At 39.7% G+C, this 12,070-nt stretch overlaps 2 protein-coding genes across 2 annotated transcripts; both read right to left on the bottom strand.

The window, feature by feature from the left end:
* Positions 1–373: 373 nt before the first annotated feature.
* Positions 374–2,356, bottom strand: LOC110190758 (uncharacterized). The gene has a single exon (XM_020961387.2). The coding sequence runs from the start codon at positions 2,244–2,246 to the stop codon at positions 747–749; it is 1,500 nt and encodes a 499-aa protein (XP_020817046.2). The 5' UTR covers positions 2,247–2,356; the 3' UTR covers positions 374–746.
* Positions 2,357–10,017: 7,661 nt separating this feature from the next.
* Positions 10,018–11,869, bottom strand: LOC110190695 (uncharacterized). Its single transcript, XM_020961308.2, has 4 exons — positions 11,731–11,869; positions 11,507–11,674; positions 11,291–11,449; positions 10,018–11,230 (listed from the first exon to the last, which is right to left on the bottom strand). The coding sequence occupies exons 1-3, from the start codon at positions 11,776–11,778 to the stop codon at positions 11,294–11,296; spliced, it is 372 nt and encodes a 123-aa protein (XP_020816967.1). The 5' UTR covers positions 11,779–11,869; the 3' UTR covers positions 10,018–11,230; positions 11,291–11,293.
* Positions 11,870–12,070: the final 201 nt, after the last annotated feature.

Here is a 12,070-nt window from a genome sequence, read left to right as displayed (position 1 = left end):
TAAGTGTACTGCAAGAACTAATAATATTGAGGCTTTTAGCAATGAACCTCTAACACAATCCTTACATCAATATCAAAATAATACTAACAACGAATCAATTTTTTTTCTTCAGATATACCTTAATGTCAACAGTTTTTGATCAACATTAAATTAACTCTCCGAAAAGTTACGGTGAAGTGATGTGTTATTACAAAGAAATTCAGAATCAATCCCAGAGGAAAAGCTAGCTGTGAAACGGAACTAAAGGTAAGTTTTTAATATTTTACAATGAGTCTGATGAGTCTGATTTTACAATGAGTTTTGTGATATTCTTATGTAAGAATATTTCCCCAAACCCCATAAGTATATTTTTATTTTAATAATTCTCAATATCTTTTGGTTTGGCATAACAATTAGATTTTTATTAAAACATTCAGCCACACATTGCATGCTAATATTAGGGGATCTGTAACTTAGTCATATAATATATTACAATGAGCAAACTCGGAGACCCTTTGGGGTCCCTAGAAAAGACAAGAGAATTAAGGGAGAAAATTGGGGGGAGGATCTAGTTATATATTTACGATACAAATTGCACTACATTTTAAGGCTAAGGGAAATGAGAGTGGAGCTTGGGGGAAAACTAAAATTAATATCACAATTGAAAATGGGCATTACGGACTAGACCAACAAAGTGCTGTGGTGATGCTGGGTGGATCTCTCTGCAGGAGTTGGGGGTCTTAAAAGTATCCGAAGAAGTGCTTCGATCATTTGGGCATTCCGCCCATTCGGCGACCAGGCGGGGTTCCACCCACCACATTAATGATCTCGTTATCTCCAGCAGCTGCTGCAGCAGCGGCGGAGGAGGAGGAGGCATCCTCCAGCTGCGGCTGGTGATCGCTGGCCTTATCCTGGTGAGCGGTCATGTGCCGGGTGAGATGGTGCCGTTCCCGGAATGTCTCCTGGCAAACGGGACACCGCAGCTTCTCCTCTCGCTTACGACGATTCGGATCACAGGCCACCTCGCTCTTGTGATGGGATCGCATATGGTACACCAGATCGCTGGTCATCCGGAAGCTAATGTTGCACTTGGCACACACATTCTGAGCCGTCAGCGTAAAGGTTGATGCCAAGGTGGGTGGAATCAGTGTGGAGAGTATGGCCGCCGCAGCGGGATTCTGCAGTGGCTGAGCCACGGCAAATGGATGCGGTGGTGGTGCAAATCCCGGATAGGCGGCATGCAGAAACTCCGGCGGTGGACCTGCTGGCGGTGACGAAGGACTCCCCGGAAGCGGTCCGCCGCCATTGGGATTCCCTCCCGCAGGTCCCGGAGGACGTGTGTAGAGCAACTGCTGTTTAAGTCGCTGCTGGGCCTGCAATGCCTGCATGGGATTCACTGCCTGAAAGGCTCCATTGAACTGATACTCTGGCCGGAAGTTGTGGTACACAATGGGATTGGCTGGCAGGGAAGTCTGCGGGTTCTGGCCACCACTGTTGGTCCTTGGAGGTGGTGTTACCAACGGTGGACTCATTGAGTGGCAACTCAACTGATCCGGACTCAAGGGCGGAGCTCCCACATCGACTGGCGACTCCAAACGCGATGTAGTCGATGGCGACGAGGAGGCAGTGGACAGTGACGAGGAGGCCACCTTGGTGAACGCACTCCGCATGGGCGGTGGCGGTGAGGTGGATGCTGGTGCCTCTGGGGAATCCACCAAAGGTATAATTACACTGGGATCGTCATAGACCCGCGGCGAGCGAATGCTGATCTGTGGATACCGCTGGCGGGCCTCCAGTAGGCTAATGTACTCCAAGGCCGCCGGTGAGGGTGGCTGTGAGGATGCTCCACGCGGAGACAAATCCGTGGGGTAGTGGTTCATCTGCTGTTGATGCTGCTGCTGTTGTTGATGTTGCTGCTGCTGCTGTTGGTGGTGATGATGCTGCAGCAGTGCCTCCTGGAGGCGAGCCTGCTTTTCCGCCTGCTTCTGTTTGATCCGCTCGTCGGGCATCATGAGAAAGGCCACATCAAAGGCTCGCTTCAAGGTGGTCTTTCCACCAGCCGAAGGCGATGTGGGAGTCTCATTATTATTATTGTTATTATTGTGATTGTGGGAGTTCTGTTGCTGTGCTGGTGGCTGCTGCTGTTGATGCTGCTGCTGCTGCTGCGGCGAGGATGTGGAGATCCTCAGCTCGGCATGCTGTAGCGGCGTAGAGCGACGCTGGCCGGGATTCGCGTGCGACGGCATGCTGTCCATCAGCAGATTCATTTTCACTTTCACTAAGTCTTTTTTTGAGTATATATTCGGTTTTCGGTTTTCGGGTTGACTTTCACTTGGTCTCAGGCTGTTGTTGCTCGCCTCTCGAAGTTCCAGTTTCGACTGCTGGCCGCCCGCAATCTGTTCCTCCTTAAGTACCCGCCAACTGCCACCACCGCGTCCAGTTGGAACTCCCGACTGCTCATATTGTCCCATTCAAATGGGAACAGCCACTCTCTGTACTTGGCCCATCTGTCCTGATTCTGCTCGGAGTCTGTTCAGATTCAGGTCCTGCAGAGAGCAGTTCGAGTAGTCACCACCCTTATGTTTCAGCTCTCGCTCTCGCTTGCTCTCTCTTGCTCTTCTTGTCTCTCAAACTACCCTTCTCTTTCTCCCGGGGCTCTTTCTCGCTCTCTCTCTGGAGTCCATCTGCTTTGCCAGTTGGCAAACATATTCTGTGGTTTTATTGTGCCATCCATGGCCAGGACGAGTCCTGGTTGGCTGGACAGGTTGGTTTGCTCGAAAAGTTTCAACATTGCAACATTATGTATGGCACAGTGGGTTGGAATGTGTGAAGGATCTGCAAAGGATTTCAAATTTAATTGTGATCTTGTATAACTCTTTTACCTAAAACTATTCCAGAATAGTGTATTGAACCGTTTTTCTTGGGATATCTGCTTTAGTAATTCTGTTTCTCCATATTGTAACAATAACTTTTAGACTCCTCATCAAGGTTGAATCATCATCTTCTCCCGGTCTTCTGATGATGAATTTCCAGCAATCTCATCCAGAGTCCAGAGCAGCAATAACGAGAGCAAATCAAATGCCAACCGGTCGCTTATGTTCAATTCGTTGGACTGATTATCGCAACGTTTTTGAAACATATATATATTCCTTTTATATACATATATATAAATATATTTAAATTTATATGTAGTATATATACCATTATTAATGATATTTAAATTATTATCCATTAAAATTAGCATCATAATTAGCATTATTCAATCAAAAGTCATTGAATATTATTATTCTATCACAATGCGAACTAATGGCAAGTTTTTTTTTATGGTGGGGACATAGAATAATTAATAATATTGATAAATGTAAAGAAAATTTCATTTAATTTAGGCAAAAGGCAGATTAAAACCCAAAATTAAAAACAAATACAAAAGCGACATAAAGTAGGAAATAAATAATTTTAGGTTTCAAATTTTGACTATAAATTTTTCACTTTAGGACATCAACTTAATTGAAGTAAATTTCAAACAAATACCTATAGGAAGCCTAAAATTTCTGGCTTTAAAAAAATAGTATTTATACATATTTCTAAGCACAACTTGGCGTGTTGTAAAATTAACATAAATACCTTAAGAAAGTCTGTTTAATTTTAAAATGAATTTCTAGTTAATAATTCCCCTGAATCCTTTGATCCTTTCACCACTGTTCACCTTTTGCTGTGCAGGAAACTATTCGAAAATGGGCGGCGCTTGATCCTGGCCCACTCTCTCGCTCTCTCCTTGTCGCTCGCTCCCACCCCCAGCATGTCCTGCTCTCTCTCTCTCTCTCGATTCCCTTCTAGCTCTCTATCTCTGTCTCCGCCTGGCATTGATATCCTTGTTGCAAGTGTTTCCGAACAGGTTGTTTTTGTCGATTTTTTAGCAGGGAGAGAGGAGCTCTGTTGGCGCGATTGTCTGAATACGTGTCCATGTTTCGTGTGGAATTTGTTGCTGCCTGCCGGGCTGTTGGATTTTGAGTATATGCTGCCCGTAGCCTTTACATATTGCACACACCCGAATATCAGAAAGAGAGAGAGAGTGAGAGAAGGGGGTTTCCCCCATCTTTGATATTTTGTTGAGCGCCGAAAGATTTCACCGGGCTGCAATATTTATTTGTCAGTTAAGCTTTTGCTATATGTGTGGCCAGTAAATATAGTAGATACATATATACTGCGATGCAACAATAGCAAATTGTGCAATGTTTTCCGTTCGTTTTCCGTCCCGTTCTGTGCCATCTTTTATTTTACCTTTTTTTTTTTTGGGCCAGACCTCAGTGTCCGGGCAGACCGGATGTGAGGATGTGGCCATTGCCAGGACAAAATATGTGTCTGTTATGTCCACGGAGAGACACACACAGAGAGAGAGAGACTCCTGCACACACATTTTATTTAAATTTCCCTCCTTTTGTTGCATTTTCATTCGTTTTTGTTTGCTGTTTTGCTTGTCTGCTGCAGCGGCAATTTAATGTTTGCATATTTTCAGGTGCTAATTGTTCCACTTGCCATATGAGTTGCATTTTTAATTAATATTTATGGTCCTCCCTCTGTGTGTGTGTGTCCTGGAGCCTATAATTCGCCTGGCCGCCATGTTGGCTGTCGACGAAATTAATATTAAACACATGATTGCCTTCGGCCATGGTCATTTCATTAAAAATATTGTTTAGTTTGTATTTAATTAATTGCCGATCGAACAACCAAAGCAGCGGCCATAAGCTGATGAGATTAAAAAATTTATGTATATATACCAATAAATTAGAGAAAAGCATAAATTATTTCTTGTCTCTAGTGATTATAAATCACTTTAGTTTATGTCTAAAGCCATGCAATATTTGGTAGTTAGTAGGATTATAACTTTATAGGTTTTAGCTCTTAAAAACTACATAATTATAGTGAAAAAAGTACAATTTACAGTGGTTATACACATTTTATAAAATTATTTATAAAAATTACATTATTCAGGCCTTCCATATACCAACACACTTTATAAATATATTTCTTAAATTAAATAAATTCAGGGGTTTCATATAAATCTCTTAGGATTCAAATTCAATTGAATAACGAATAAAATTTTCTTTGATCTTCTAAGTTGTTACATTTTTAGACACTATTTAATTGATTTTTAAATTGAAAGCGATTTCGGTGACTATTCCACAAATCGAACTTATAACTATTTAAGAATTTGTAAAATACAAAAGTTATAAGCTGTAAACAAAGAGGCATTCAGTATTATTTTTCTTCATTTCCCTACTTAACAAATGTTAACTTAAACCACATTGAACTAATAGATCTTATCTTTTCTATCCAATTTTCCCCAAATATATTACCAATCTTTGCTATTCACAATTAATTAACCCCAATTTGAGTTTCCTCTCCTCATTCAATGGAAAACCACATATGTGACACGTGACCGGCATTGTACAAAGTCAAGTGAAAATCTCAAACACATTCCATATTCTGTAAATATTTTTGGTGGATATATTAACCCAAATCTCTGATATACAAATCGAGCAGGAAATTTCCACTAAAACCCGCCGAAGGCTTATCTACCCCTGCTGATCTTTGCTCAATCACAACTATATACATATATATATATATATATATATATATATATATATTATATTATTATATATATATATATATGGATAAAGGACCAAGGAAAGGGGAGGGTTGTTTGGTTTTGCGACTGTCGATACATCAACCTTCATTGACAAAGTGATTCCCCGTTGTCAGGCTCAGACGAAGCGCAAAAAGGCGTGAAATTGCCTTTGTGTGATTAAGTCAAACCCCATGAAAATCCGTAGAATGAGGAGTAGAAGGAAGTGTTTCAGGAAGCAAATTAAAAACTAAGATGACAATCTTTTGACTAGAGTTTAGACTGCAAAGCTACGTGCTCCTTATGCCGCCTTGGCATGGCAGCGACATCCTTGGTGGTTTTCAATTATCCTTGGCGTGAGATAGCGAAATGTAAATGCTAATTGCTTCAACTTTGGTCCTATGGAACAGGAGTCCTTGCTCTGTTTATTCCGGAGACAGCAGACACCTTTTCCATGGAGATTGTGTTCTTGGTTGATGTTAATGCGCCGCCTGTCTACCGTAATCTGTGTGGTTTGTGTGGATATTCAGAAGGAAACAGCTTCTAGCCGCCTGAAACTCTGAGCTCTTGGCTTACACGGTGGGAAAATTAGATTGAAAATCTTTAGTTTTAAATATTTTAAATATAGTTGAAGGTTAATTGTCAGGAAAGGGATGTAATAAGTGTACATATAATATTTAATTTAACCTTAGAACTTGACAAAGCTCATACATATAGTTTCTTAGCTCAATTTAGTTGTGCGAATACTACAAGTTTCTTTGGAAATTGCATTCTGCCAAGGTCCTGAGTCCTGCGACCTGCTGCCTGCTTCCTGCACTTGCCAGCACCCCACATAGTCCTCGGAGAATGAAGTGTCCCTGGAGTGCCGGGCAAACTAGAACTCGAGCTGAGCCCTGGTTCTGGATCCAATCAAGTGCTTTTCGCGCATTAAATAAAAATTCGAATTGGATTTCACGTGAGAGCAGGGCAGAAAGAACCTAATTGTCTGAGGGTTGGAGGGCTTGAGGGTTACTGCAAGTTAGGATTTTCGGTTTTGGAAACTGGAACTGGAACTGGAGTATTCAGAGGGTTGTTCTGCCCCTGTTGCTGTTTGTTTAAATACCGTGAATAACATGTGGTTTTTTCCAAGCATATGGCAAGGACTTTGTCACTATTAAGGAGCCACGGCTCGTCGTCGTTGTCCTCCTCCGGCTGGCAAATCCTCCAATTAGACTGTCATTCATTTAAACGGATTAAAAACGCGCGAATGAGGGTCGTCAGATGCTAACAAGGCGATGGTTGGTACTGGTGGTGAGCTCTTGCGGTGGCCCCGGGGCTAGGTTAGTCTCCTGTCCGGATTAGAGCTCTTGTTTTGGTTAACAAATCGGCTGATGACGATGGTGCTCTCGATTCGGGTGCGTTTCCCAATCCCCAGCTTCGCCCAGTCCCAATCAGTTCGAGACGCACATTCGCCCGCAATCAAGCCGCCGCACAGGCATTTCTGCTGTCATATGCAAAACGGCAACGAGCAACAACTGCACCTGGTCTGGAGGTGGGATGAATCTGACTCTGATTCGATGGCTTTATCTAAAATGCTTACGCTTGAGAAGCTCTCAATCGAATGCGGCATAAATATTTATGCGCCTCGGTTCGACTATATGGAACAGCTTCCCCCATCCTCAGCAAACATACAACAATTCGTAAACTCGTAAATCGGAAACGCAGCTCGCAACAGTTGCCAAGTGTTGGACTCCGGGCTCTGGTTCTGGTTTTTGGATAGCCATAATGTCAAGAGTCCTCTTCCCCCTTTCAAGTGGGTCAGGAACAGGAACATCCACTTCCAGGTTCTTCAAGTTTTTGCAGGGTGTTGGGACGAGACTTGCAGAATTTTTAGTAAGCTTTGCTGGGTTTTAAAAGAGATATTTTTAAGGGTTTTATGGGGAATAATATATATTAATATACATTTAGAAATATATCATAATAATGATGTGCTTGTTTCAGTGATAGTTTAAGAAACGAAATTATATTTAACTTGTTATACTATAATTCTTTCTTACGTCTAATAATTTGGGAATTTGTTAGTAAATTCTTTAGGAAACATAATTTAAAAAATATCAATATAGTAACCACCTCAAATGCAACTACATTCTTTAATAAACCCTAAAGGGAACATCCAGATCGGTGCTTAAAAAGCCCTCACATTTCCACTTGTAAAACATATTCATAAGAAAAACATGCAACATTTGGCGGATGTGCAGCGTATGCTCAACGAAGCTGCACAAATGAAGCGACCACCAAGTCACCACCAGGCGACACCGTCATTACCACCAGTTGCCACCACCTTGGGTCCTGTTCCTCTGGGCTCTTGGCTCTCCGGCCAACTCGTCCTCCCTCAACTCCGGGATGACCCGCATTTAAAGTTGCTCAATACGTTTTCTGGTGCCATAAATTGTGACCTCCCTGTTGTGTTGTCCTATTGGAACCTGTTTCACTGTGTCTCTCCGTCTGACAGGGATTCGGAATCTGCTAGCGAAATCAGATCTAATCAGTCCGGAATGCAGGGCATAGTTCCAATTGCAGGGACTCCAACTGTGCGGTGCTCGGAAATGATGAAAACTACCCTTTAATAGAGTGCGTTTGTTAGTTGTCCTCGTGCCGAGCAAACATCTGTGCGATTTTTATATGGATACAGAGAGAGAAAATTGGTTTTCTATAAGAAATAGTATGAAAGTGGGTTATTTATAGATAGATAGATATTATTAAGAGAGAAGAAATAGAAAAAGTAAGTAATTTCCTCTAAGAATTGTTCAGGAATCATAGTATTCTGCAGGCAACATAAAGATTCGATATCAAAATGATAGGTTAATTTAAACATTAAGGTTGGTACAATGGTAAAAACAAATGAATTTGAATAATATTTAAAAAGTTAATCATTTTATGTATTAAACTTATATAAAACATTAAAAAATAATCTTGATACTTTCAACTATTCTACAAATATAACAGAACGTTTCCATTGTTCAATGATGTAAACCCATTCCAAGGATCACCCTATTTCTCCCGGTGTTCCAACAAGGACTCTCTGAGGATACTTTACTCTTGCCCAGCCTTCGTTCAGCATTTAAAAAGTGTTTAGTTTATGGTCCATTGATGGCTTTGTTAACTCGCCGAACACTGCACTCCCAACTCAGAACTCACAACTCCCAATTGCCAACCACTCCTCATGAATTGTGAATCCTGAATCCTGAATCCTGAATCGCCACCCCGTCCGGGGGACACCTTACGTTTTTCGACGTTTACGATCTGTCCGGGGCGGTGCCGAAAATGGAGGGTTCTTTATTCCATTCTCCGTCTGCCTTTAATTATGCTGAAAACCACAAAATGCTGTTAGTGCAGCGTTTTTCGATTCCAATTTGAAAAAATGCTGACATATGCGCGGAAAAATGCGCTGCTCTGCGGGACGCTAACCGGGTTTCTCTGGTTCCCAGTGAGGAGTACACAGTTTTCCCAGTTTCCAGTTTTCCCCCGATCCCTAGGGTGCCTTTCGGTCTTTGACTCTCTTATTGGAACTGGTGCATCACCGGGGCGATAAATATCTCCGGCTGGTCTGGTCTGACCTGGTTGGTTGCCATAAAGTCGAACAGACTGACAAGTGAGTTGTCGATCTAATGTGGCATCAGCATATGCTGGTCCCTTCGGGCATATATCCATTCATCCAAATCCAGACAGCCGTGCTCCGATCAGTTGCGGTTGTACCAAAATTCCCAATTGACTTTATTTTAGATGAAGATCTATTTTTTGGATTTGAAATGAAATGCCATTAATTTGATAGGAATCTTTTATAAGATCTACATTTAGATGAGCTAAAGTCTATGAGATATCTATACAACAGATCTTTAATTTATTGTTTTAAATGGAATAAAGATTTTACATTTAGATGATTTAGAAGATGGATATGTATCTTACAGATCTTGAATATCTCGTTTTAAATTTAATGAATACTTAAAGAGGTTGAATTTCAGGATTTTCATTACTGATAATAATCAGAAAGAATAATGAAATTATTATAAACTAGTTCTAGACTGCAATTAGTTATAGTTTAACATTAAGTTTGGGACTTGACTTTAGTTTATTATATTAATATTTAAAGAAGATGGTTTCTACCGTGATTAAAGTAAATATTTTACTTATTACAAAAGCTAGAATAATAATAATATATATGTGTACAATTAAAATAATTTGTTTTTCATTGTTAGGTCTTAAAGGTATTTTCATACGAACAAAATATCTAATATAATTGAGTTACAAATGTCATGTAGGTATTGTTCATATAGCAATATATTTTAATTTTTATATTTATAAATTCAGTTTTATAATCAATTCGCAAAGTAAAGATTTAATATTTGTATGTAGTTATATAGGATATGGCTTAAACGAAGATCCTAAGATTACTATATTTTAAGTCGCTTGAAACCGCCAAACTTTGCATTATGTTCAGGATTTATTTTACTTTTATCCCTTATCAGAATAATACCTATTTTTCTTGAACTCCCAAGCCAAGCATTGCTCCTCTTTGCTCTGATAAAAAGACAATAATTTATGTGGCTTGTGGGCTCATTGAATTTTCATTACATTAGTTTGCCTGCATTATCATATGTAATGACTTCGATTCGTTGATTTTTCGTTTGCCAGCAATTCGGGAAGTTCTGCAAACACCTTGAACAAATATTTTACTTGCTCAGCTTTTTATTTTCCATTCGCCTGGCTGTTGATTTTCCGAAAATCGAATCTTGAATTAATCATGCGGAATAAATTTACTCTACATTTGCAAACACAAAGTCTGCCTTAAACGAAAAATAATTGTGGAAAAAAATAAAGAGAAAACCAGAAAGAGATATGGTATCCACTTTTTGGTTGGTATTTCTCCTGATTGCTAATTGCATTAAAATTGCCATTTCATTTTCTGCGATTGCCTCACGCGGATAAATAATATTCTATTTTATTTTTCGCCTCGCTAAAAGCCGAAATCGAATGCGAAAACAGTTGAATTTATGACAGGCGGGCAAGATTTACGCTTCTATTAGATCGCTGGAGAGTTCAATAACTTTTTCGGGGTGGATTAGAGAGCATAATTCCATTGTCATGGTAATTTATGAGCTTAGTTTCCATTGTTGTCACTGTGCTGCTGCGAGCCGCTTTTCCAGCTTTGCACATTTTTGCAACATTAGCGCGGAATTATGGCATCCATTACGTAGAATTCGATTCTCCCATATGTGCTGCTGATGCTTTGAAAAACATTCAAAATATTCCTCATATGTCGATATGTCGATGCCGCAAATGGACTTTGGCAATTACATTAAACGCTTGCCAAATTTTCCTTTAAAACTGGGTCACACTTTTCAATTGGGTGTTAAGTGGTTGATAGGTTTTTGGTCGTCCATCGGTGTCTACTTAGCGGTTTACTTATTACATATGCGCATATTTTAATAGAGACCGAGTTCCCAAAAAGGGGGTTGGTTCTTGCCATCGTCTTGGCCTTAATTCCTGGTGTAGATTTAAGCCAGAAGGGTGGAAGTATTGTCCTGATTTTCATTTATTATCTTTCCAAAACAAATTGATTTTGTGATATATTTGTAGTTTTTCCATCTTCGATTAGAATATTAATAAGCTGAACAGGTTTATATTTTATAAATATATACTATTTACAATTTATGAAAGGGTTCCATAGAATTTGACCGCTGCTCGATGAATATCATAGGCAAACCAATTGGTTTCCAACATGTAATCGCCTTTGGGAAATGGAAGAATATTTGACAATCGATGATCGATATATGTGACTGGCACTTTATCAAATGTTGCATCATGCTAAAACAGCAATAGAAACTTAATATTTAAGTTAAGAATAAACTAAAGTAAACTTACACTATAAGGACACGTATGATTTATGTTCGAATAGGGTTCTACTATATCAAAAAAGAACTTTACTACAGGGTATTTTTTCCGATTTCTCTGGAATTTGCAGGCATCGACTGTTATATTGTACAGAAACGGCCTGTATCCATTAAGTCGTTGGTAAATCGCCAAATGAAACTAAAATACAATGTTATCTAAGGTCTTAGAATATATAGTATACTATAAGTCCTTACCTTGATATCAGTTATGGGATCTTGAAGTAACCTGGCTTTCACAGACATGTACTTGTACGTACGGTTCACCGATTTCAACAAACAATTTTCAAAGTAAACAAATTTTGGATTTAGAGTTTCACATTTGATGTTTGTAAACACAAACGTCGAAGCTATCTAAAGGATGTGTATATTAAATAATTATTAAAATTAATTCAAAGAATACGTACTTCTTTGCATAAATTTAGAACCAAAATGAGTTGAACTAACACCACCATTTTACGGAAAGGCACCATTTCGTAAGATTTGAACTGAACTGATCAGGGAATAAATTGGGACTTCTATATATACATATATATAG

Source organism: Drosophila serrata, unplaced genomic scaffold (assembly GCF_035046125.1).
Source record: "Drosophila serrata isolate PLE 108 unplaced genomic scaffold, ASM3504612v1 contig_272, whole genome shotgun sequence".
In the NCBI taxonomy this organism is placed as follows: domain Eukaryota; kingdom Metazoa; phylum Arthropoda; class Insecta; order Diptera; family Drosophilidae; genus Drosophila; species Drosophila serrata.
The sequence above is the reverse complement of the archived record's forward strand: the minus strand, read 5'-3'. Positions and strand labels throughout refer to the sequence as shown.